This window comes from Tyto alba, unplaced genomic scaffold, assembly GCF_018691265.1.
Source record: "Tyto alba isolate M040663 unplaced genomic scaffold, T.alba_DEE_v4.0 Super-Scaffold_41, whole genome shotgun sequence".
In the NCBI taxonomy this organism is placed as follows: Eukaryota; Metazoa; Chordata; class Aves; order Strigiformes; family Tytonidae; genus Tyto; species Tyto alba.
The window spans coordinates 9017825-9043139 of record NW_024881317.1 but is presented as its reverse complement, the minus strand read 5'-3'; the positions used below and the strand labels follow the sequence as shown (position 1 = coordinate 9043139).

The window sequence follows — 25315 nt, the reverse complement described above, 5'->3', positions numbered from 1 at the left end:
GAAGCACCAACCTCGCTGCGGGCCGCTCCCTGCTGCCCCAGCCAACGCCCCTGCCGCGGGGGGGGCGCAGCCTGGCGGGCGCGCGTTCGCTCCTGAGAGACTGGGGACTTTGATGGTCCTGAGGGCCAAAAGCCTCTCCGGTGTGACGCAAGCCGCTGATAATCTATCGGTGTGCCTGGGTGCTGAATACCGGTCACATAATGCGACGTTGCAATCAAAAATCATTTAGGAATGTTACCATAAAGCCTTAAAAACCGTGGCTGGGCCTTCAACGCGCTGGTTTTATTTTGCGTGGGCTCCCAGGCAATCTCTCTGCCACCAGCCTGGCACTGGGGTGCAAGCTGGCAGCACCTCCTGGGCTTCACCAGTGGGGGTGGAGGGGTCTTCCCCCAGTGCCTCAGAGGCACGGGAGCACCCATCAGGTTTCCTCCCACCAAGCAGGATGTGTGACAGGGACAGTGAAATCTGCCCAGAGGTGGATGGAGCCTGCCACATCTGGAAGGCGCTGGAGGAAAACAAAGTAAAAAATGCCTGCAATGCGATGTTTATAAACTTGCTTTTCTTGTAGCCTCCCAGAAGAGCCACATGTTACCTTGTGAGTAACATCAACTGTTCCTAGCTATGCTAATGGTTGCTTTATATAACTGGATGGAAAAATCCTTTCCCTGATTGCAGACATTTTGTTTCCTCTGTTTACAGGGAGTTGGAGCTTCCTACGTAGAGAAGACTCTCAAGGAGCAAGTCACATTTTCCAGAGAGTTATGTATCTGGAGAGATGACTAACTGCTGTAGACTGAGTCATGGTGAAGATGGGAGATCTGAGGGAGGGCAGAGAGGGGACTGCTGAAATGATGGTGACAGAACAGAAACAGCAGCAGCCCCATGGCAAGTGGTCCTTCTCACTTGCTAAAGGTGTGATTCCACACCACTCAGTCAAATAAGAGCTGGATTCCTTATCTTCAGCTTTTAATTAACCTTGTGAAAATACCCAGGGTTTATGGTGGTTGCTAAACTTGTCAGCGATTCAGCTGGGCTGAGGTTTGGTATGTCTGAAGGCAGCTGAGTTATGCTTGTTTATGCTTGTGATCAAGCTACAAGATAGGCTTGGTAGATAAACTTCCGGTATCAGCCTCTTAACTAAGTATTTGAAGAATGTGTTTGATTACAGAAAATTGCAGTCCAATTGATAACAGGTGTACCTTGGCTCCTCACCATCAATCGAGGCAGGAAAACACAGATCCAGGCAGGAAAACGTACCAGGGCCAGAGCTAAGCCTGCAGGCAAGGCTTTTATTTTAAATCCTTGAGGCTCTTGGAGATTTCTCTGACCTGAGAGAAGCTCAGCTATTAAAAGAGAGCTTTTTAAAGCACATCTTCACAAAGGAAAGCAAATTACACTCTTAGCTGCCCACTTCTTGCTGAGAAGTGAAACATGGGGTGGTCTTTCATACCAGGGGTGCACAGATACATCAGTGAGGAATGGCAGCTGAGAACCAGAGGGGACTAACACTGAAGAGGTGGCAGCACAAATTCACAGGTGGCTGTGGAAGCCCAACTCCTGAACAAAGTGCTCATGCTTTTTGCAAGAATAAGGGATGTGGTGGAAAAGGTGCTGCATCTGCAGAAACGGAAAGAGGAACCAGTGCAAGTCGGTTTGCATTTTGCTCTGGATAGTGTTGGGAGGGGGGGGGGTTCCAGCTGCACCTTCTGGTGCAGGAGCAGAGATGGTTGGGAGGGAACAAGCATGTTTTGTGAGTACAAACCTGGCTTTGGGCTATTAAAACAGCCTGTGAGCTGTGGCTTCTAAAAGAAGCTGCCCTCGCTCTGAGCGTGCGGGGACTTGACATTGCTATGGCTGAGCCGGTGTGCTGATGGGCGCTACAGGGCTGGCTGGCGTTGGGAGCAGTGGTGTGTGCTGGAGGTGGAGGTGCTCTGGCCCAGAGCCAGGCTGTACCACTCGCAGAAAACAGCTCACACTCAGGAAATGCCATCTGAGCACTAGCCCAAACCATCCTGTAAAGGAAGAGGGTGCTGGGAAGAGCTGAGCTTCATTCCCAGCCTTGTAGGGTGGGATTTGGCAGCTCCAGCCCAGCAGGTGCTTCTGTCCAATGTTGCTGCAGAGGAAAGGGATGGGGGTGTCCAGGAACGCCCTAATGCTTCGGAGACAGGAGGATTCCTCTTTGAGTAGTGTGGCTACTGCAAAAGAGGCCAAATCTATATGCTGGAAAGTATAGGCACAGGAAAAGCACACAGCTTTGCCTTGTGCTTTGGGCAGGCACTTGCCTCTGTACAATGAGGACAAAAAAAGGTTGATGATAATTCCATGTTTTTAAACCCAGTGATTGAAAAGGTACCAGGCAGAGAGAACTTGATGTGGTGCTGAGCCAGCCTGAGACGCCCCCGTGCAACACCGTGGTGACAGTCACCTTTTGTTCTTCACATCCCTCTCTCCTTTGGCTGTTGCTGCCACAAGGAACTCAAACTCTTTCTGCTTCATTTCCCCTGGCCCAGCTTTACTCCTGCTCAGCAAAGTCACTGTGTGCTGAAGGACTCCCAGGGACTTTGCACCTCTGAGGAAACCTTTTTGCCAGAGGAAACACTGGGGTGTTGATCTCTGCCAGTGTAGCAGGAGCAAAAAGGAAAACATCTCTTACGACAGGGTTTGATTGCCAGCTGAAAATAAGTGAAGCGCCTGTCAGTGACATGTGAGCACAAAAAAGCTTTGCAGATGGAAATAAAGGCAACGCTTTTTCCTTTCCGCCTGCTCTGCCTTCCCTGCAGTGCCAGCGAGGCATTGGCTTGCAGGCTGCAGAGCTGTGCTGTTTGAGAGCCCATTGGATCTGGATGTACAGTGCTCTTTGGACTCTTACGTATTTTCTGAAAATGGTGTCTAAAAGCATAATGGGCACTTTGCAGATCTCTAAATAGACCAGCCTCAGTCCTGAGGAGCTGACGACGTAAGGAGACAAGTGCCAGGGATGGGAGAATGGCTGCATCATACAAGCCAGCCGGGGAGGTGGCACGTGGCCCACCTGCTCAGTATTTTTCCATCACATTCTCATTCAGCTGCTCCTTGCCAACTTCCAGCTCTGTCACCCTCCTCAAAAGCTTCTGCTCTGGGTTTATTTAGCATGCTATTTATTTACTAATTATAGAACTTAACTGACTAACCTCAGCCCTGCTGAGTTACTGCTGTCTACCTCTTTGTCCCTTATAGACCAGAGGCTCTGGTCTCTTCTTATGGCTGAAGGCAGTAGCTAGAGACTTTCTGACTCTTTTTTTCTGTTTGTTTTTTCTACCAAACCCAAGAGGGCTCTGACTGCTAATACAGGGAGCTTTGCCGATCATTTCAGAGCAGATGGACTATTGCATTCTCAAATTCTCTAGGCCAGAACAGAAATGCCAATGAGCTGAGCACTTAACAGGCTGTGTTCCGCTGCTTCTACCCACCAATTCCCGACAGCCGTCTCACTCCTTTTACCCCACATCCAACCACCACTGCTGGTGGGAGGAAGAGGTTTTGAAAACCACTCTCTGGCATCAGCAGTGCCGCCGGTCATGCTTCTGGGTGCTCTGTGGCACTCAGACACTGCCTGGCTCCACAAGCAGACTCGGTGCTCTCAGGGAAGGGTCTGTCTCTATCTCCCTGGGATGAATCTGTGCCACAACACTCCTGAATTTTCCAGGGGGTCCAGTTAGATGAAATTCCTACCTCCTGCACCAAAAGCTGCCAGGCTGAGCAGACCTGTTCCCTGCAGCCACCTCCAGTGCCACCTCATGTTCACTCGCAGCCATTTCTGCCCTTTTATCACATATTTTGGTAAAGCAGGACACAGCTGCAGGATCCAAGCAGTGCTTTGGTGTGGCACCTGTCCCTAAAGCCATCTGCACGAGCAGGGGCGTTACGTGCAGGGGAGGCTGTGTGTGAGCAGCAGGTATCTGGCAGGCAGCGAGAGCAGGGAGAGGAGTATCTCTGGTGGAAAGCAGCGTGGATTGGACCAAATTAATGTAGTAAAGCCAGAAGGATGTATGAGCTTCTCCTGGAGTGTTTCCAAGATGTCATACTGAGTAAAGGAAACTGTTTGTCTTCTGTTTAATTCTGAGTGGTCTGTCTGACATTTGCCATTATACTGTGTTCCTGAGGTTGGAGTTTGGAAAGACTATGATTATCCAGCCTCAGAAAGCCAGCAAGGGAGACTGCTAAAGCCACGTTTTTTTCAGTGGCTGCTTGTGAAACACTTTCTCGGGAAAAGTTGCCATAGAAGTAGTGGTTCATGAGCAGAATGAAGGGTTGCAGTCCTGCAAACTGAAATGCTTAGTGAACCAGTGGGGTTATCAGCCTCCTATAAAAATCCAGATTTTAGTATTGCCTAAGGAATGGGTAAGAGAGTCTTCCTAGAGAGCAATATTTACGGAAACAAAGTGAGTGGAGGCAAAAGCTACTGCCTTGTGCCAAAATAGTGGGAATTGGGACAGGTCTGGGATGTAGGGAGCACACAACTGTGTTTGGATGAGGGTGAATACGAAGGAAACAGTTACAGTTGTGATTTGGAAGAAAGGGTGGTGATGTTATGGTGCAGAGAGCCAGAGTTCTGTTTCCCGAAGGCATAGAAGGAAAGAGGGGGTGAGAGGAAACAGGCCTGATGCTGTTGTGGGGAAGTGGGTTGTGAGTGAGGCTGGTGGGGACTACGGGAGGATAGTTTGGGGGATAGGCAGGTGGAGGAGGAGACAGCAAGGATCAGTGGGGTGGCCGGGATGAAGGGATAATCCCCATCCCCATCTGCCAGCTGCTTCCCTGGAGATGCACTGGCAATCACAGCCAAGTGGGGAAGGTTTGCAGTCATGTCCAGAGGCGAGCTGGGGGTGACCACCCTCTTCCACACACAAGGACCTGGCAGGCTGCAGATCAGCCTCCCAAGAAAACACAGCAACTGCAGAGCTACTGTCGTCACTGACCCCACGTCACTCCTCCAGCTGACCTCGCCTGGCTTCGCAGAGCCAGCACTACCCTTTTGAAAACCCTGCCTGCACCACCACTGTGTTAAATTATTGCATGGGCTGGAGGAAATGAGCAGTGCTGTTGACTCTGTGTAATGATCACTTCTCCAGGCTGACCCCACCTTGGCTCACTGCGAGCTCCACCTTGCAAAGCTGGTGTCTCAGCCTTTTGGAAATGACGTCTGATTGACCACACACGTCTGCTCAAAACAGACCAGCTTTAAGGTCCTGATCCCTGAAGTTCCCATGAAATCCATCCCTGGATTTGGCAGTAATGCCACAGGAGGATTTTGCTGGAGTTATGCAGGGCTGGACACGCAGGCAGCATTGCAGGACTGGGAGGATGCATGGCTGAATGATGATGGTGGAGGTCCTCCTTCCACATCAGCAAAGAGCTGCTGCCCCAGCGGAGGCTAGAGGGTGCTGTGCTGCAGGGAATGGGTGTCCTCCTCTCTCCCTTGTCAGCATCCCTTCAAAGGCAGGTAAAAAATTTGCACGAACCACTGCCTTTGATCTGAGATGAAGACCAAGGTGCTGGCTTTAGTTACTAACAACCTCCAAGGCTTTTTCAGGCTAAAGTATCAGCCCTGTCTAGCTCATTAGCACCCAGAAGGTGACATACGGAAAGGGTGGCTTTCCTCAGATGGGTGAAAAAGCAAAAAGGTGATGGAGACAGGATTGGGGAAAAGGAGTAAGGAAATGAGGAACAGATTAGAAGATAGGGAAGCTGAGTGGAACAAAACCAGAGAATAGAATGAAGAAAGAAAACGGAAGATGAAACCAATACAGAGGATCACGTCAACTGCTGTGTCCAATTAAGGCTTCAGAACTGCTGAATGATGAAAAGGGAGATTTGCTTGGCAAGTAAAATCAAGGAGCACTTCTTGCTGGTGGTGGCTGAGGTCGAAAACCCTTTGGCTGATGGGACAGGATCAGCTCCTGTTTACTCAGCTGAGGTGTGGCTAATCCTGAGCCTGGCAAAGAGCAGAGCTGCGGAGAGGCAGAATAGGTAGGGGAGGGCATGGGAGACAGGGCTGTGTTTGTACTGCAGCTGACAGGCAGCTGCAAGACCAGGCAAGAACACAACATGCTCCCGAACAAGCAGCGCTCTGGGCAGATCTCTGCTCCCTGGAAAGCCTGCCAGCTAACCGCAGGCAGCCAGAGCGAACGTGCCTCCTGTGTGGGGCTGCACGTGCTCTGCAAAACACGGGCCTGCCCCCCCCCAAGCTGCGGTTGTGGGGTCACTGTCCTCACTGCTGGCAAATCTGCTTTTTCTGGCTGCCTGCAGCAGGTGAGGCAAAGGTGCAGGCGTAGCTAGAAGAAGAGGAAGCACGGATAGATGTTTTCTGACATTCCTAGCTCTTGCAGAAGACGACGTACCAAAAGTGAGAAGATGCAGAAATGACAAAGGAGGAGGGAGGGTGCAAAGGAGCCCCATTTCACATCTGCCCTAAAGGGACTGCACCTACCTCGGGGTCATGGGGAGGTTCTGGTGTTCTTTTAGGTGAGCAGCATCCGTACAGCGTGGTGTGCCCGTGAAGCCAGCCCTGCTCACGGAAATGAGCCACATCAGGTCTTGATGTGGGTGATTTCCCTCCTGTTTTCCACCTTGAGACTGAGGTGGGATAGCAAGGACTGCAAGGGAGCATCCTAAACTGGACACGGGTTATGACACAAGCCCCTAATAACAGCCCTGGCCCTACCACATGTGCTGAAGGAGGTGCTGGTGCTGCACCCGTAGGTCCCAGGGGAACACCTACAAGAATCACAAACAAATCCGGCCCAGAACATGGACCAAAGGGAGTGCTCCAGGAAGATGCAAAGCCCCGTTAGGGGCTAAGAGGGGCTGTGAAACCCACATTTTCACTCACTATCTACTCTGGATGTCTCCAGCAAGAGCCACTGGTTTTACTGCTGGGGCTGTCAGGGCAGCAGCCCATTGCTAGCTGGGGACAAATGGGGACTCAGCACTGAAGCTGGGGCTGTTTAACCCTCTAAGAGCCACTGTGAGGATGCAGAATAGGTGGGACTTGCATCCAGTATCATCTGGGCCCTGGGGAAGGATGAGGAGGTGAGAGGGAACAGTGAAATGTGAAGATGCCTGGAGAGGGTTTGATGGCAGACAAAGTAATTGATGTGGTGGGAGATCCCACTGAGAGGGGTGATTGCAGAGGACAGATGGGATATGACTAACAGAATGGATGTCTTAAAAACACGTTAGTATAAACTTCCCAGCAGGGAGGGAGAAACACTCCAGAGACTTTACAAGGCTCTGATACAAAACTAAGCTTTAGGAAATCTCTTTTGGAGGAAATCTGTGAAGCAGCCAGGGGATGGGTGGATACCCCTGCCCCTCAGGACACTCTTGTTCTGCTAAGGAGGTTTTCTCTGCTCCAAATGATGTGTATGGAAACTGTATGGAGACATAAGTGAATGTGCAGAGCTCTCAGCTGGCTTCTTGCCTGGCAGCTGTTGTTGCTGCTGAGACAGGAGGTAGCACGGCCCCAGGCAGAGCGCTCGGGTTGGACACGGCCGCCCCGGCAGTCCTGCAGCATCCCCTGCTCCAGCCTCGTGTCCCCTGGGGTGCGTGCTGCCCCTGGGGCTGGCTGCGTGCGCTCCTCCGCGGCAGATCTGGGTGCCCTGACCAGGCAACAGCCCCGGTTGGGCCGTGGCTGTGGCTCTCGCAGATGGGTTTCATTGAGGACACGTCTGGCTTGGAGCTTGTTCTCATTTCCTTGTGAGGGAAGGAGGAGTCACGGGAGAGGAGTAACTAAGCGGCAGAGACGGCTCTCCTGGACACAGACTGTGCTGCCAAACGAGCTCCTGCTGCGGTTTCCTCTGTGGCTCTGGAGGCTGCAGCCCGAGGGGTAGGAAGTGGTGGAGAAGGATCTTCAACCAGTGTGCCAGTGGTGCGGGATCTGTCCAGGGTGGGAGAGAGATTGAATCACAAGGGGGAGGCTCTGATGGGTCTTGGGGTGGGGGGGATGTATAGCTCTTTGCCAGCACAGGAGCTCCTGCAGCAGCTCCAGCTGAAGGCACCGGGTGCCAGGAGCTTCCTTCCTGGCCAGAGGTCCCACAGGAGCCAACACTTTGCATCGATAGTCACCAGCCACCCCACACGGGCACAACTGGCTCCAGGTGGCCTCCAAGAGCTGCTCTGGGCTGCAGGAACCAAGGGAATAAGGAGCTGGTTTTGAGGTGTGATCAGCGTGGGTGTCCCCACAGGGTCGGGCGTCTGTGTGAGAGAGAGGGAGGTGTGCAAGGACCTGTGCTTTCCTGCTACAACCAGTTACAGATACAGCTACTGAAGTGTGTCTTAAAAGGCCCCAGTTACGCCTCTCTTCAGGAATCAACAAATCCCGGAGCTGTGGCAGATCTCCCCTTGCCTGCCAGGCTCTGGGGGATCAGAGCAAGTGGGAGGCACAGAGAGGGCGGGACGGGCAGAGTTCAAACCTTCTCATTATGCTCTGAGATACAGAGATCAAAAGGCAACTTCACAAACTAATAAGGCCCCCGCCTGGGCAGAGCCTCTCCCGCACGGATGGGCGGGAGAGGAGCATGCGGTAATGAGGAAACTGCCTCTTCTTCACCAGCCGGTAAGACAGGTTCTGGGCTCCTTGCAAACTCGTGGCCCAGCTCGTTAGAGTTCATTAGTGTTGTTACATATTCATATAGCATTAGCGCCATCAGGCCCCTGATGTTTAATCAGGCTGCAAGCTTGCCTTGAGCCTTCCAAGGCTTGGAGGACCTTCTGTCAAGCGTATGCCAGCAGCACACACACCAAATTGATAAGTAAGGAGGGGTCTTGTGAGCATGATAACAGGATGAGGATCTGTCCCTTGCCACAGAAACCTGAGTTATCAGAGGAACCTCAATGATAAAGTTATCAAGTACACAATTTAGTGCTTTGTGTCAAGGCAGGAGCTTGCCAAAAGCTTCCTGAAAAAGAACAAAAGAGCCATGGCTTATCTGCCTACGGCATCTGCTTGGGCATGGTCAGGCCACTCGCCGCTGCTAATCCATAAGCGGTTTCGATTGTGCATCACGTTGTACCATGGAATGTCAGTTCGTGTTATTGGATGGGTGCTTTCAGCCAACTAGAGAGGGGCAAGGCAAGTCTGGGATGTGAGTTCTGCTCCATCTATACTGGGCAGTCCTCTGAGATGGGCACCACTGGGAACCACCACTACCACCACACAGGGGTTTAGTCCTGGCCAGTGGCCAGCACTGATCCATAGTCAGCGGGGAGACAGCTGTTTCCCAGGGTGATTCCTCCTGTAGCAGATATAAATGACCTCTGGAAATGCTGCTGTTACCACTGGCTGCTGAGGAGGTGTGCCAAGCCCACGTGCCTACCTTTTAGATGGACAAAATAAAGGCAGACATGTCCTTCCCTCAAGTCCCTCCAGCCCTTGGTTCCCATCTGTCAAATGAAGATGAAGGTAACACCTTTTCTGTTGGAGATACGTATGGATAAATCCTTAAAGACTGCAAAGCACTCTGATTCAGAGAGAGGGGTTATATAAAGGTGCTTATATTAAGCACCTTACACAGACACACCAGCTCTAAACTGGATATAATCCTGTTTATTGAGGTTAGAGTGAAGGATTTGAAGTTAAACTGGCTGGGATTTCATCTGAACTCTGACATGATCAGCAGTGGTAATGGAGCGAAACTGGGTAACGGTGCTGCCCTTTGCCTTCTTCCTTTTAAATCACAAAATTTTACGTACCCTGAAGGACACTCAGTAGCTGTACTGAGCTTTCTATGCCTTGAGGGTATTCAGTATCTAGGTTTCTGAAGTTCCTGGTACCTAAACAGTAGCATCCCTAAATATAAAGCCTGAATTTAAAGAAACTGTCACCCCTTTGGTGGAAGGGGCAGAGAGTGTGGAAAGCTTTTTTTTTCTCTAGGAAATAAACAGAGAAGTCCAGCTACATGCAAGGCTTGTCCTGGGCAGTGGATGTATTCTGCAGGCGTTAGAAACCACGCACTGGCACGCTGGCGGGCAGTGATGCTGGCTGGGGCTGCAGGAGGTTAGAGATGCTGGCACCGAGCACTTGGTTATCCTGTTAGAGGGATTAGGAGCAGACTGGGGCTTAATCCTCTGTGACAGTGTCACGGATTGCATCTCTTTCCCACTCAGAGTGGCTGACACGTGTGGCAGGATGGGAGGCTTGATCCCACAGGGCAGGAAACCTTCCCAGGACCTGTGCTGTGGCCTAAACCACAACCTTGGGCTCTAGGAAAGAGCTGTGCCTGGGAGGGATGGGGCTGGCTACCTCTGCCAGGGGTTTTTTTGGGACCTTGATGCTGGGGCAAGGGAAGAAAAACATGTTGCACGGAGGGTTGTGGGAGCGTTTTGGGTGGGGAATCCCTCTGGGGTGTAACGGCTGCTTTTCTTTTGAGATAAACTTAAGCCAGTGAACTTCTTTATAGAACAGATAGTTGAAACAATAGGGGCTGCCACCCAAAAAAAGATCTATGCAAGGGCTGAGTGGGACTTTGTGGGGGGGTGAGGGGTTGTTATTGCTACCTGATGGTGGGGGGGAGAGGTCCCGTGGGTTAGAGGTGAGTATCTGAGAGGGAGTGGAGAGAAGGAACACAAAATCGTGGTGATACCCGAGTCATCACTGCAAACTCATTAGCCATGAGACGCACCCTGGCCAGTTTTATGGTGGATGGAGGCTTTATGCTTGAGCAAGGGGCAGGCTGTGTATTGTTCACCTCCCTTGTTCATGGGAAAACACCTTTGTAAAAGCTTGAAAATAAAGAGGGTTGCATCAGAGAAACATGCAGCCCCATCTCCTGTTTTCCTCTTTATCAGCCCAGCTACGGGAACCAGGATATTGGCTATCTGCATGGCTCAGAAAGGGTTACAGCACAGCAAAGCCTGGCAGATTTCACGCAGAAGAAACCAAACCCAGTGGTAAATCCTGCTATAACAAGGCCTAAGTAGTCCCTGCAGAAGGGAGTGAAATTATGCCTGACCTTCGACCTACCCAACTCTTTCAAGTAGAGCCATCCCTTGCAAAAACTTGGCGGCTGTATGAGCCTGGGGTGTGGTGTTCGCCTGTGGGGGCTGTCTCCATTCCTCGCTGCCTCCCTGTGCTCGACAGGTTGCTCCTTTCTCTTCTCTGTCTCCCGTAGCCAGATCCTCCCTCTTCCAGCTAGGACAGCATGGGCTCTCCCCAACCCCGATTTCTCATTGGGATCCCCTGTTCCATCGCAGGTCTCCATTCAAAGAGCCACTGGTGCCTCCAGGAAGCGCCATCCCTATGGAGAGCATAGCTCCGCCTGGCCTCCACCGCTTGTTTTTAATATCCTTTCCCATGCACGTTCCTTGGGACATTGGCATTCGTGCTCCTGGGGACAGAAGGAAAATATTTTGCTTTCTGTTTTTAGAGAGGCTGATGATTTTTCTGCAGCTCCCTCTGGGTCTTGCATCCTCTCTGAGACCAATCTAGGCAGTAGCCCCTCAAGAGGCTGAAAAAACACCCTTGTTCTAGTTGCTTGTGCACAGGCCTGGGAATCTTGCCCTGCACTCTCCTCCTCCTGACCTTGTTTTCCTCCGAACACCACAGCAGTAATTACCCTGAGGTTGAAGGGTTATTCGAAAGCATGTACTGTGTCTTGTCCGCTCCCTCCTTGCCAGCCGCTGTTTCTCCCTATGCTGGAGTTAAACTCTGCCTGGAGTTTTTTTTTTGTGTCACTATTAATTGAAGGAAACACCACCAGCGAGGGTGGTGGGTCTGGGTGGGAATACGTGTCCAGCTCCCTGTATTCCTCATGCCCTGGTGCTCCAGCAACGCCATCAACAGCCAAATCACCGGTGCACTGGGGCAGCTGGACCTGCCAACGGGTCTGTCCCTGGGTGCTCTCATGGGCACTGGTTGACCCGTCCAAGAAAAGCATTATTTGGATGCTGGAGATGGAAAAAGAGGTGGAAAGACCAGTCAAAGTGCACGGCGTGTGGCTGTGCTACCTGGCTCGCTGCTGGCTGAGGTGGCTGCATTGCCAAAGCCAGAAATGTAGCAACACTCTGGCAGAGTCAACATGTAAATATGAGCAGCCGAAGTGCCTGAGGTGGGTTAGCTAATGCTGAAATGGAGGGTTTTGCAAGAAGAGATAAAATCAGCTTCATGTTTAGGAGGAGGGCTTGGAGTGGGTTTCCAGTGCGGGGTAGAATGATCCAGCATTCCCATACTGTGCAGTTAGTTCTCTTTTCTAAAGCATTTGCTGCTGAATATAAATTTAGCCCAAATATGCTTTAGGCTGATGGTTTCTGCCTTGAAGGGCAGAGCTCCCCTCATGGCACCAGCTCCTCTCGAGAGCATGGCTGGGCTTTTCTAGCCCTTGGTGGCCAGGCACAGCTCAAAGCGGAGCTTTTTTGTGGTTGAACCAACAGACCTGTGGCGTGGCGCTTTGGGCACAGAGCTGTAGTTCCCCCTCAATCCCTTTTCTGTGCACACCCTACCTGGCTGCGAGCTGTTTTCCTTGATGCTGGTTAGGAGGAGCTTAGGAAAACCCCGTGTTGCTGGCATGCTGGGTGCCGAGGGTGGCACAGGGTGCTCATGCATGCCCTGTCCCAGTGGAGGGGAAGCCCTCTCCAGCTTTCACCCCACCCACGGAGAGAAAAGCGAGGTTTATGCTGCAAAACAGCTCTTCCTCTTGCCAAGTGCTGGCCAGCCCCTAGTGCATCCCGCTCCATCTCTGCGTCCCTCAGCCAGGGCCGGGAGCCATGGGCACTGCCAGGCTCAGGAAGTCCCAGTGGCCACCCGAGGACCAAGGTCTGGCGTGGGGCGAGCTGGCAGACCCTCAGAGCATCATCAGCGTGCCGGAGCATCACCGGCGTGCCGTGCTGGCTTTTGCTTCCAGGCCGCTAATTAAGCACCCGTGGCTGTGAGGCCAAGTCTCCCAACCCTGCCCCTCGCCCTCCCGCCGCCTGCCTGCGCCCCGGGGTGGCCGGGGTGCTCCCCTTGCTGCTTGCCACCCCCCTCCCGCTGCCTGTTCCCCGCTGCTGCCGGCACCCCTCCGCCTCCCCAGCCGGCACCCCTCCCGCTCCCCGGCGGGGGCTCCCCGGGGGTGGGGGGGGGGGGTACCCGCGGGTCACCCCCCACTCGGCGCGGCGGGGCCGGTCCCCGCCCCGGGGGCGGGCGGCGGAGCACGTGGGGCCGCGCCGGGCCGGGCTGAGTCACTGCCCGCCCCGAGCGCCGCGGCGGAGCGGAGCGGAGCGGCTCGGCTCGGCTCGGCGCGGCTCGGCTCGGCTCGGCTCGGCGCGGCTCGGCTCGGCTCGGCTCGGCTCGGCTCGGCTCGGCTCGGCGCGGCTCCGGAGCAGCGCTCGGGGCGCAGCATGGCGGCGTTGAGGCCGTGGCGGGCGCTGCTCTGCCTGGGGCTGGGGCTCTCGCTGATGCTGATCGTGGCCGGTGAGTGCCGGGGAACGAGGGTGCGAGGGGAGCCCGGGGTGCAAGGGATCGGGAGTGCAGGGGGGGATGCAGGGTGCTGGGGATCCGGGGTGCAAGGGATACAGGGTGCAGGGGAACCCGAGGTGCAGGGGATCCGGGGTGCCGGGGATCTGGAGTGCAAGGGATTCGGAGTGTAGGGGTTCAGGGGAGCTCGAGGTGCAGGGGAGCCAGGGTGTCAGGGAGCCTGGAGTGCTGGGGACCCGGGGTTCAGGGTTGCCCGGAGCGCAGAGGATGCGGTGTGCAGGGAAGCCCAAGGTGCAGGGGATCCAGGGTGCAAAACGACAGGATCTGGGGCGCAGGGTGAGAAGGTACGGGCTGCTGGGTGCGGGGTGCAGGGGTGGTGAGTGAGAGGGTGCACGGGTCCCAGGGCCGTGGCTGCAGGAGCAGAGGAGCTCAGGTCCACAGCCCCGTCCTTGCTCCCCAGCCGGGAATAGCTCAGCGGGGCTGTCCCGTGCTTTCCGGCTTTGATACTGTGCCTGCGATGTAAACAGCTTCCCTGGGACCGCCTGGCACAGTGTGCCTGGCAGGCCTGGCCAGGGGAACCCCGGGGAGCAGCAGCTCCATCATCACCCTGTGGGTCATGCCTGGGGTGGCTGCCTCCAAAAGGGATGGGTGAGGCTGGGGAAAAGGGGAAGCAAAGCCCAAGCACAGGCTCTGGGCCAGGGAACGAAGGGCAGCAGGAAGGTGTGCTGTGAGGAAGGCCCTGTTTGTGCTCACTCTCCCTAGGCAGAGGTGCCCATTTTGCCCTCGCGAGACAGGCTTGACCTGACCTCCCCCAGCCCCACTGGGATGAGCCGTCAGGGTTTTCAGAGGATGTTATTTTTGCCTTCCAGCCAGCCTGCGGGTTCATATAAGCAAACATTTCCAAAAGCGGTGGTTGATCTTTGTTGCCTTGGTTCCTGACTTGTCCAGCCTGTGACAGCTCTGTCCCTGACTGGAGAAAAACGTATGTGCGGAGGATGGAGATGCTGAACTGCTCCAAAACCAGGCCTGAAACAGCCGAGAAATAAGAGCATCCAAAGCTACTTGCCACAGTGGAAAATGTGACCCGTGTGCCTCGCTGATAGGCGGGGGGCTGACTAGCGAGACCCACCACCTAAGGGATTATTCCTGGGAGGGGGTAAAAGGCAGTCCAGTTACTTGGGATAATTAAAGTATAAAACTGGGACCCCTCCTGTCCCGACCCTGGGAGGAGCCCTTACTCCTTTGCTGCTGTGTCCCACCCCAGAAACTCCTGCGTCGGAGGCAGCGCGGATGCGGCGGAGCACACGTTCGTTGGCGGGGAAGCAGCCGGCTCCCACTGCTGAACAGAAGCGGCTCTGTCCACAGAGCCTTGGTCGGCTGCCGGGAGAGATCCTTGGGATGGGGCGGCTGGATGTGCCCGAGACCTGTGGAGGAGTGTGGGGCAAAGGCATCCCCACGTATCAGCACGAGCTGTCTCCTCCCGTGCTGTAGCTCATGGCAGCGCATTGATGGAGCATGAGGTCATGCAGAACAGGCTGGGCAGTGCAGGCAGCGACTTGAACCGGTGCCCAAGTTTTTCTGCCTCCTGAGGCTGGGCTAAGGGAGCTACAGCATCTTTTTGGAAACCTGCGCATAATGCTGTCCTGTCTGCCACCAGTGTGTACCCTACAGATGTGGGGTGTCAGGAAGAGTAGGATTAACTCAAAGGAGCCCTGCTATTAAAAGGCCAATGAGTAGGAGCTCACTGAGGAGTAACTTAGGCTAATGAGAGCCATGCTGTTTGGTGTGGGTCTGGGCAGCGAGCCCACAGCTCATTAACTTCCACCTTCTCCAGGGCATGCAGGTAGTGGGGGGATATTCCTGGGTCTCCGCCTGAGTTCAGCCCTTGCTCTGACTCCGGCAGAGTGGCAGAGAAGAGCCTGGTGTCAAGGGATGTGCTGTCCCAGCGCTGGGCGAGGAGTTACTGAGGCTTTCAGCCAGATCTGTGGGAATCTGGTCTGGGTTTATGGAGAGTGTTGTCATCTTGCAGCTCTTGGGGCAGAATAAATTGAGGGTGGGAGGAATTTCAGCCTGGCTCTTGCAGTCTGATTCAACACTGCAATGGGGAGCGGAAGGTTGATGGGTGCGGTGGGTTGACCTTGGCTGATTACCAAGTGCCCACCCAGCTGCTCCCTCACTCCACCTCCTCAGCAGGATGGGGGGGAGAAAAGATGATGAAAAAGCTCCAGTGTGGGTCCTTCCCATGGGGTACAGCCCATCAGGAACAGACTGCTCCGCCGTAGAGTCCTCCATGGGCTGCAGTGTGGGTATTTGCTCCGGTGTGGTCTTCCACGGGCTGCGGGGAGACAATCTGCTTCACCTTCGTCTTCCCCATGGGCTGCAGGGGGACAACCTGCTTCACCATGGTGTTCCCTGTGGGCTGCGGGGGAATCCCTGCTCCAATGCCTCGAGTACCTCCTCCTCCCCCTCCTTCCCCTCCTTCCTCCCTGGCCTTGGTGTCTGCAGGGCTGTTTCTCTCACATTTTTCTTACTCCTCTCCCACAGTTGCTGCACAGCGTTTTTTACATTATTTTTATGTATATTATCACAAAGGCAACACACGTGTCGGTGATGGGCTCAGCTTTGGGCAGCAGTGAGTCTGTTTTGGTGTTGGCTGGGACTGGCAGTCTCCAGCATGGGAGCAGCTCCTGGTGTCTTCTTGCAGAAGCCACCCTTGCAGCCCCGCGCCACCACCACCTCGCCATGTAAACCCAATACCATGGGAGATGCTGGAGGTGGATGAGCAGGCAGGGAAGATAGTGCAGCCCCAACAGTTCCCCGGGGGGACCTGCCTGTGGGCTGAGGCTGTCTCACGGGAGCTGCTCAGAGAATGATGGAGGTCTGGGAGATATAGTGCAGAGATGGACCCTGTGCTCCCTCCTCACATATTTCCAGCATCTGAGAACAGAGGCATGTGGGCTCCCCCTAAGAGTTTTTTTTTTCTGGTGTTATGTGTACTAACTTGCATTAGCAAAACCCAGCCATGGGACCAGCCCCATTCCCTTGATTAATCCTGTCCTCCTTGTGCCTGAGTGAGCCCCAGCCTGGCCACCCTCACTTGCAGCTGAGCAGCAGAAACTTTTGATGCACCAGAAACATGAGTTTCCCCTGGCTTCAGTTTGACGTGCAGGCTCTGTTAAACCCCTTTTTTAATGTGCCAGGGCAGGCCAGGTCCTGGCCGCTCTCTCATGCTCCTGGTCTCAACCATCATTCTTGAATGCTGGTAGTCCTGTGCAGGATCCAGCAGCCGGTCCCTGCAGGGGAGCAGTTCCTGCTGTCGAGCTGGAATGCCTCTGTGTGCACCTGTGGGGCTCTGGTGGATGCTTGCCTTAGGGATGGCTTGCAGTGACACATGGCTTTGCTTCCAGGTGACTTCTGTGATGTAAACCACTGTCAGAATGGGGGCACCTGCCTGACTGGGATTAATGAGACCCCCTTCTTCTGCATCTGCCCTGAGGGCTACGTTGGGATTGACTGCAATGAGACAGAGAAAGGTGAGGGGCTGACCCTCTCCTGGGTGCTCCGTGAAGGCCAGAAGCCTCACAGTGTGGCAATGTCCCTCTGTGGTGGCCCTGTACCACTCGCCTTGGGGTCTGGTCTTGGGGTCCAGCCCTGCTGATGGGCATGTAGAGCAGAGATCCAAGCAGGGATGCAGTGACCTCCATCACTTGGGGGGGAATATGATGTCTTTGGGTTGCAACAGCCCACTGGATACTCTTATTTTCCACCTGTGCCCATATGACAGTGTTTTTCCCCTTCCCCAGGCCCCTGCCACCCCAATCCTTGCCACAACAACGGTGAGTGCCAGCTGGTCCCGAACCGGGGGGACGTCTTCACTGACTACATCTGCAAGTGCCCCGCGGGGTATGATGGGGTGCACTGCCAGAACAGTGAGTACAGTACGCTTGGGGACACCCTGGGCAGCACTGAGGGGACAATTTGGGGGGTGTTTGCAGCTGTGGCTGTGTCGGGCACTGGTCTTTGTCAGGGGTCATGGGCTGGTCTGGACCTTGCGAGATGGAGGGAAGGATTGTGGCACGGGAACATGGCAGTGTCTGAGCCTTGCTCTGCATCTCTGGAGGGGACACGGTGCCTCGAGTAATGAGACAAGGGTTGCCTTGAGGCTCAGCCTGCTCCACACAAAACTCCAGCCTTGCCGTGGCTTCATGTCCCAGTTCACCTGCATGGCTGCAGTCAGTGGGGACAAGTGTCTCCTTGGTTTAGAGCTTCAGCCTGTGCCAGTGTATCAGCAGGAATGCTGCCATGGTCCTTGCTCAGGAGATGCCTCTCCCCTCTTATTGCTGCACTGAATGAGGAGTCTTTTCTTCGAGACTGGCTTTGGGGTCACCTCCTGAGCCCCGCCGCTCTGTCTCGTAGACAAGAACGAGTGCTACTCCCAGCCTTGCAAAAATGGAGGCACCTGCCTGGACCTGGATGGCGACTACACCTGCAAGTGCCCTTCTCCGTTCTTGGGGAAGACCTGCCATGTCCGTAAGTCCCTGGTACCAACCACAGAAATCTCTTTCCTCCCTGTTCCCCAATGTCCTGTCCCTCATTGCCAGTGTGGTCAGGAGAGGTCTCACCAGCAGGTTTAGGGGATCTGGAGGGCAGCCATGGGTGCCTGTGTGCCAGCTGCCCTTGGTACTACTAGCAAGCCTGGTCTCCCTGATGGAGGGAGCATCCCCAGGAAGATGCCACCTTCTCTCTAGGGTCTGCAGAGCAGGCCTTGCCCCCGTCAGACCTCCGTGCTATGAGGGGGGCTGACGGACAGTGTGTTTTGGCCGAAGGCTGGGGAGGGGGTTGAACACCTGAGGGACAGGCCAGTTCTAGCACTGGCCTCCATCTCCTGCCCTGTCCCCAGACAAGAGGCACATGACTTCCCGGTTTTGCTCTCTGGTCACCATCTCTGGTGCTGATGTCCCCCCAGGCTGTGCTGTTCTCCTGGGCATGGAAGGAGGAGCCATCTCTGATGCTCAGCTCTCTGCATCCTCTGTCTACTATGGCTTCCTTGGCCTCCAGCGCTGGGGGCCAGAGCTTGCACGCCTCAACAACCACGGCATCGTCAATGCCTGGACCTCCAGCAACTATGACAAGAACCCCTGGATCCAGGTACCTGCAGCAGGACCGGGAGCACCAGTGTACTGGCAGCCATGGCTGGTCTTGCTGGGCTGCTCTCATGGAATTTCTCTGCTTCTGGTGGCAATGGCAGGGCTAAATTGCTGCAGCAAGGTGCCACCCAGGGGCATCTTGTGACATGTCTGGAGAAGGCAAGGTCCCTGGGGGTGAGATGGGCATCTGGGATGGCAATCCCCCCCGCCTTCTCTGCCCACCCTCGGGTACGAGGCTGGAAGGATGGAGGACTTCCATCCCAAGAAAGTCACAGTGCTCTGGGCAGCCCCTATCTTGGTCCTGATGCTGAGCAATGAGCCCACCCAGCCAGGCTCAGCGGTGCTGGTGGGCACAGGAGCTGTGCACCCCATCTGCACTCACACTCTCCTCTCCCCCGCCCCCCCCCAGGCCAACCTGCTGCGGAAGATGCGGCTGAGCGGGGTGATCACGCAGGGCGCTCGCCGCGTGGGCCAGCCGGAGTACGTCCGTGCCTACAAAGTCGCCTACAGCTTGGACGGGCGGGAGTTCACCTTCTACAAGGACGAGAAGCAGGGCGCAGACAAGGTGGGCTGCCATCCGCCGTGCAGGGACCATGCCGGCTCCCCCCACCCAGCCGTGCTGCGGGCACCGGGGTGGCTGTGAGCTGCACCCCAAACTGTCCCCATGTTTGGGAAAGTGCTTTTGACCTGGGTCAAAGCTGCGTTGGGAACCCTTCTAGCAGCGAGATGGCACAGGCAGTTCCAGCGCTGAGCAGTGCTCTCTGGCTCTGTTTAATTGACCATAATAAGCATAACCAAAGAAGTAGTGCTGACTTATTTAGGTCATTCAGATAATATCTTTATTGCTGACATACTGTGGGAACTGGGCATGGTCTGGAAGTGCTGGTGAACAGCTTACGCGTCTCGGTGCTGTGTCTGTACCACGCGTGAGCTGACTGTGTGTCTCGCCCTCGGAGCAAGAATACTCATTGATCACAACACTCTCCACTCTGTTTTTTATGGCAAGTGTCTCCTGGTTGTTTTTTGAGCATCCAAGGAATGGCTGGGAGTATCTGCCTTGCTTTAAAAAAAAAAAAAAGTTTCTCTTGTTTCTGCAGTGGTGGAAAAAATGCATGAAAACACAACGTGACTCATGTTAAAAAGAAAGAAGTGAGCCACCTCTTCTTGTCGTGGTTTGAGGAGCGTTGCTGTAGCGGGAGGGAGCGGGTGTTGCTGCATGAGTGGCTTCGTGGGGCAAGCACGGAGCAGGGAGTGTTGCAAAGCTGTGTTGAGAGTGCTGGAGCTGCTGCAAGGTCATGCACTGCTCCAGGGCACAGAAGCAGAGCCCAGCTTCCTCCGCTCTTGCCGTTGGCGGTGCCGAGGTCTGTCCGTCTGCTGGGCAAGGGATTTCATGCGTGAGGCTGCGGGGGAGCTGGGGCACTCAGCCCTACTCGCTGTTGCAGGTTTTCCAGGGGAACGTGGATTATGGCACCATGCAGACCAACATGTTCAACCCTCCCATCACCGCCCAGTTCATTCGCATCTACCCCGTGACGTGCCGCCGCGCCTGCACACTGCGCTTTGAACTCATCGGCTGTGAGATGAACGGTAAATGTCGGTGGCTCTCCCCTCCCCAGGGACCACAGGGCATTGGGTGGCACGGGACAGGGCATCACCCCTTGTATTAGTTCTGATCCCCCAGGACAGGGGATTTGTCAGTACTTGTTTTGCCTCGTGCCGGCTATGTGATGCCTGGAAATACCTATGGGTGCTTTTGGAAAGCACAAGCAGTTAATCCCACCAGCTCAGCTGGGCTCGAGCTGCATTTTCATGCTGCTAACCTTCCCAAGCCAGAGCTTGTTATTGTGCCCCCTCCCCATCCGAGCTGTGAACCAGTTGCTTTTCCTGCTGAGAGCTTGAAAAGCACCAGAGGATCAAAGTCCTCTGGGAATTGTGAGGGATGATTAGCCTGAGCCATTCCCCTGTGCCTCCTGCATTCCTGCCCCGCGGCACGTCCCCCCGGCAGCCGGGAGGGATCTGTGTGCTGGGGTGGGAGCGGGGCTCTGTGGGGCTTGGTCATGTCGTGCCGCTGCGTGGGTGCAGTGCCAGCCGTGCTTTTGGCTGGGCATGTCTTTGCATTGCTCTCTTCACCCGTGAAAGAATCCTCCTCTGCCTCCCGCTGAAGCCGTCTGTGTTCCAGGGCCGGGCTGTGCCGTGGGGATGTCCGTGCATCCCTGCAGCAGGAGGCACTGTGAGCCAGGGAATAGCTGGGAGCTAAAAATCCCGGGAACAGGACTGAAGGCTGCAACCCTGCGCCTCTGCCGAGCCTTTCCCTGCCCGGCCATGCCTGTCGCTCCGGGCAGTGGGAACGTGGGGATGGCGCCTGCGGGGTCTTGCTCGCGACAGCACCGTGGACTCTTTCCTTTTCACCGCCTGTATATAAACCATTGTGTTACAGTGTATTTCAACATGGCAGGTTGCTCGGAGCCTCTGGGCATGAAATCCCGCCTGATCTCTGACCAGCAGATCTCAGCCTCCAGCGTCTTCAAGACCTGGGGCATCGACGCCTTTACCTGGCACCCCCATTACGCTCGCCTGGACAAGACCGGCAAAACCAATGCCTGGACAGCACTCCACAACGGCCAGTCTGAGTGGCTGCAGGTGGGTCTTGATGCCCTCCTTCTGTAATCTCATTACTCCTCCTCAGCTCCTCCGGCTGTGCCCGGGGCCACCTCCTGTGCTGGGCTGACTGGAAGCAGGACGGGCATAGCCGGGGGGGCCGGGCAGAGCTGCGGGGACAGTGCAGCCGGAGCCTTGCTGTGGGGTACGCAGCCCGGGTGCGCTCCCCCCGAGCTGGGATTGCAGGGGCAGGTCGGGATGGGGCCACAGCCACCAGTTTTAACAGCGATCCTGGAGCTCTGGGTCAGAAACATCAGCGCCCATAGGGACGGGGTGGTGCTGTCTCCGCAGACCTCATTGTGGGGTGCACCGAGCCTGCAGCACCCCGGTTCTGCATCTCCACCCCCCTTGGGAAGTGCCATCCCAGCCTGGGGTGACCGTCCCACGACCCTCCGGCTGCCCAGAACACCACGTTTCTGTTTTGTAGGAAAAAATCAGGTTTGCTTTTCTCTTCCCAGTCTGGAATGGGAACAAATAGTTTTGAAATTTCCTTCTCAGTTTCCTTTCCTCCCCTGTTTTTATACTTTTCACATGATTTCATGACATAATAGGACAAAGCAGTTTAGATATTTGTCCTGCTTTTTATTTGGGAAATGATTAAAAGCAGCTGCTTCACGTCCCTAAATAAACCAGCTTATCAAGATGTCTGCTGATGGGGTCGGGATGACATGCTGAGTTTGGCTGTTGCACCACAGGCTGCCTGTTTGTATACATGTATACAGATTTACATGTATACACATATATATACATATATATGTGTATATGTGTATCTAGTACTGCCCTCAACATGCATAAAATGGGAACTAAATTAAGGAGACTTTCAGCTCCTTTGCTGGTTTACCCTGTAGCGTGCCAGCAGCAGTAGTGCAGTGTGGCAGAGTAAAGAGAATAGAAACCATCTCGCTTAAAACCCAAATGTCAGACCGCACTGAACTGCGTACTTTCTCAGCCAGAATCACTTTCCAGTGGAAATACATTTCCTCTGGGAATCCTTTATTTTTTTTTTTTAATTGAGATTTTTTGCTGTCATTCCCACATTGACCTTTTCAGCAAAAAATGTCGAGGTGGCAGTGGTGGGGAAGGGAGCTGAGACGGTGGGGTTTGGGTCTTGCTTTAGGTTGCTTCAAGGGATGCTGCGAGTGTTAGAGAGTCAAATATTTCACAGTAGTGTTTTATTAATCACTCTGGCATTGGGGCGGGGATCGAATGGGGTTTTCTCCATTCTTGACCCCTGAGAGCCAGCACGTCCCGGCTGCCTCTGGGGACACACAGGGTGCTCTGGGGTGCGAGCACCGCTCCTGCGAGAAGCTTTGACGAGCCTTGTCTCGGTGCCAGATCGACCTCCAAGACCAGAAGAAGGTGACGGGCATCATCACGCAAGGAGCCCGTGACTTTGGGCACATCCAATACGTGGCAGCCTACAAGGTGGCCTACAGTGACAACGGCACGTCCTGGACCCTCTACCAGGATGGCCAGACAAACAGCACCAAGGTGTGTGGGGCAGAGCAAGGTGGGCAGCAGCCTCCTGGGGCTCGGGGGTGCCGCTGTGGGGAGGGGTGGGATGGTGGCGGGGAGGTCCCGGCAGTGCTGACACCCACTTTTCCCCCTCTGTAGATCTTCCATGGTAACAGCGACAATTACTCACACAAGAAGAACATCTTTGATGTGCCCTTCTATGCCCGTTTCATCCGTATCCTGCCCGTGGCCTGGCACAACCGCATCACCCTGCGCGTGGAGCTGCTGGGCTGCGATGAGTAGGCACCTGGGGAGGAAGGACGGGGCTGCTCTTCCCAGCCGCCCGGCCCGTGCCCTGCCTGCCCCTGCCCACTCCTGCTCTGACCTCACACCCCCCTCTTCATGTCCCCAAACTCGGGAGGCAGCTGGGAGGGCTCCCCTGCCCCACATTGGTGCTGGGGCTGTGGCACTGCACTTTATGGGGCCCTTGTAGGTGGGACATGGCTCCTGCCCTTTTGTCCTGCTAGACAGGGGTGAGACCCCCTCCTGCCACCGGAGCTTGGCTGGGGGACCCATTCCTGCAAGTGGGGCTTCCTTGGGGGACCCCATCCTGCAAATAGAGCTTTGCTGGGGGACCCAGTCCTGCAACCAGGGCTTAGCTGCATCCTCCCAGCTAAGGCTGGAGACAAATTTTCTCCCCCCTTTTTGCTTCTGCTTCCAGCAGAGAGGCTGCAGCCAGTGGCAGTCCCCTGCCTGCACTGTGGTTCAGGCCTCAGTAGTTTTGGGGGGCTTAGGACGGGCACCCTGGGCTCGCAGCCTTTGACATCCCTCCTGCTCCCTGCACAGCTGCAAGCAGGGGCTCTGAAAAATCTACTTGCCTGTTGTCCCCTGCCCATTTTGCCAGGCCCTGAGTCTCTTTGCCTGTGGTGTCAGCACTGCATAGTGCAAGGGGAGTGATGAGACAGCTCCTATCAAGAGGCACCGGGTCCCCACTGCCGGTGGCTCTACCCGCTGGGCACTCCCGGCAGGCGCCGTGGCTGGCGTTTTGGCAGGAGCTGCCCATTTGCCTTCCCGGGGTGTCGGCTCCAGGGTCCTCCAAGTCTCAGCACTGCTGCCATCCCCACCTTACTGCAGTTTGGGGTGCCTGGAGGTCCCTTGTCCCCAGAGCCAGTCAGTGACTAGAGGGGCTGTAGCCTGGTAGTGGGGGAAGAGATGGTTTGTAGCCACAAGTGTGCAGAGAAAAGATGGGAAAGAGGGTGGTTAAATCACCCAAATGCAGTAGCAGAGAGTTGTGCTGTGACCCTTTTTTTGTAATCTGATTTTTTTTCCCTTTCTGTGGGGTGGAGGGGAGCCTCTTGCAATGCTCGAGCCCTCAGGATTAGCAGTAGGAGATGAGCGAGACCCAGCACCAGGAAGCGGGAGCGTGGGCAGGGTGTCCGGGCAGCGGCGATGCTTCCCCCGCCTGCTGGGATGCCAAACGGCTGTGGGGCCGGGCTGGCAGTGGGGTCGCTTTGGCAAGTGCTGAGGGAGCCCGGGTGGGATGGCGGTGGCAGCCCCGCTCCAGGGTGTCTCTAACAGTATTAAAAACAGCTGAAATTTTGGGGCTGTTGGCTGCTCTGTGCCTCCCTGAGAGCTACCTCCCAAAGTCCGACAGGTCTGGTGATCCACCACGATCCCCTCTGAGTCCCCTGGCTCCTCCATCCCATGAGGGCTGCCGGCTGCTATGCTGACTCTGGACCTCTCTTGCTTCCACAGGCCCTCCTAGCTCCCGTCCCTGCCTGAAAAACAGGGTACCAGGACTTTGTGCATTTTCCCCGCTGCCTCCACCCCGTTGCAGCTGCTGGAGCCCATGCTCACAGCTGGCCAGCGCAGCGGGATGGGACTTGGGGAGGGGAAGCCACTATCAGCACCCCACGCCCTGAGTCTCCTCCTTTGGCTTGATCCTGAAGCAAATCCCCTAGCTTGGGGCAAACCCAGCTCTTACACCCCAGCACTCTCCCAGGGCTGGAGGGAGCTGTGGGTTTTGCCAGTGCTGCCTGTGGGGATGGTCCGTGCAGAGCCCCCCTGGGCACGGTGGGGATGCTGTTGGAGCAGGATCCCCCCTATATTGAGGATGGGGTCCCTGGTAGTGAGGGAGCCCTGGGGTGAAGAGGACAGAGGAGCTTTGCTTCTCTCCAGAGTCTTCTGCCACACTGAGCAGGGACCTCTGAGGTTGGCGCGAATGACCCAGGGCCACCTGCATCCCACCACAGCTCTGTCCCTGCAGCTCTGGACAACCTCCATCCACCTTCCTGCTGCTGGCAGTGCCCTGCTTGGCCACACATCCCTTCCCTGAGCCCTGTCCATGGGAGGTGGGCTCCTGCCTGACCCCGTGGGTGCCAGCCCTGAGCACCAGACGTGCTGGGGGGCTGCCTGCAGAGGCGGGGATGAATTCATTGTGGCTGTGGCTGCTTGGTGACAAATAGCAGCCACAGCTAGAGCCGGGGACAGTCAGCCCCGTTCACCTCTAAACATGCCACCCTTATCACCGGGAAGCTGGGGCAGAGATAAGAGCAGCTTGCTCTGAGTCCAGCCAAGACAGCCCTGAGCCAGGGGCACAGCAGAGGCTCCATGGGGAGGGTGACGGGAG

At 55.4% G+C, this 25315-nt stretch overlaps 1 protein-coding gene across 2 annotated transcripts; it reads left to right on the top strand.

The window, feature by feature from the left end:
• The first annotated feature begins 13277 nt into the window (after positions 1-13277).
• On the top strand, positions 13278-24286 carry MFGE8 (milk fat globule EGF and factor V/VIII domain containing). 2 transcript variants are annotated; one of them, XM_032994278.2, is made up of 10 exons: positions 13278-13423; positions 16834-16959; positions 17230-17355; positions 17843-17956; positions 18393-18574; positions 18983-19138; positions 20016-20160; positions 21011-21213; positions 22567-22722; positions 22846-24286. In XM_032994278.2, the coding sequence occupies exons 1-10, from the start codon at positions 13351-13353 to the stop codon at positions 22987-22989; spliced, it is 1425 nt and encodes a 474-aa protein (XP_032850169.1). In that variant the 5' UTR covers positions 13278-13350; the 3' UTR covers positions 22990-24286. The 2 variants fall into 2 exon arrangements, with proteins under 2 accessions (XP_032850169.1, XP_032850170.1); XM_032994279.2 differs by having other exon boundaries at positions 13279-13423; positions 21029-21213.
• The last annotated feature ends 1029 nt before the right edge of the window (positions 24287-25315 follow it).

What these genes read in the sequence shown, in the direction of transcription:
- MFGE8 (XM_032994278.2), top strand. Translation starts at nt 13,351, where the DNA reads ATGGCGGCGTTGAGGCCGTGGCGGGCGCTGCTCTGCCTGGGGCTGGGG. An exon ending in TGGGGTGCACTGCCAGAACA is followed by an intron (nt 17,356 to 17,842) that starts GTGAGTACAGTA and finishes TCTGTCTCGTAG; the next exon opens with ACAAGAACGAGTGCTACTCC. An exon ending in GCCAGTCTGAGTGGCTGCAG is followed by an intron (nt 21,214 to 22,566) that starts GTGGGTCTTGAT and finishes TCTCGGTGCCAG; the next exon opens with ATCGACCTCCAAGACCAGAA.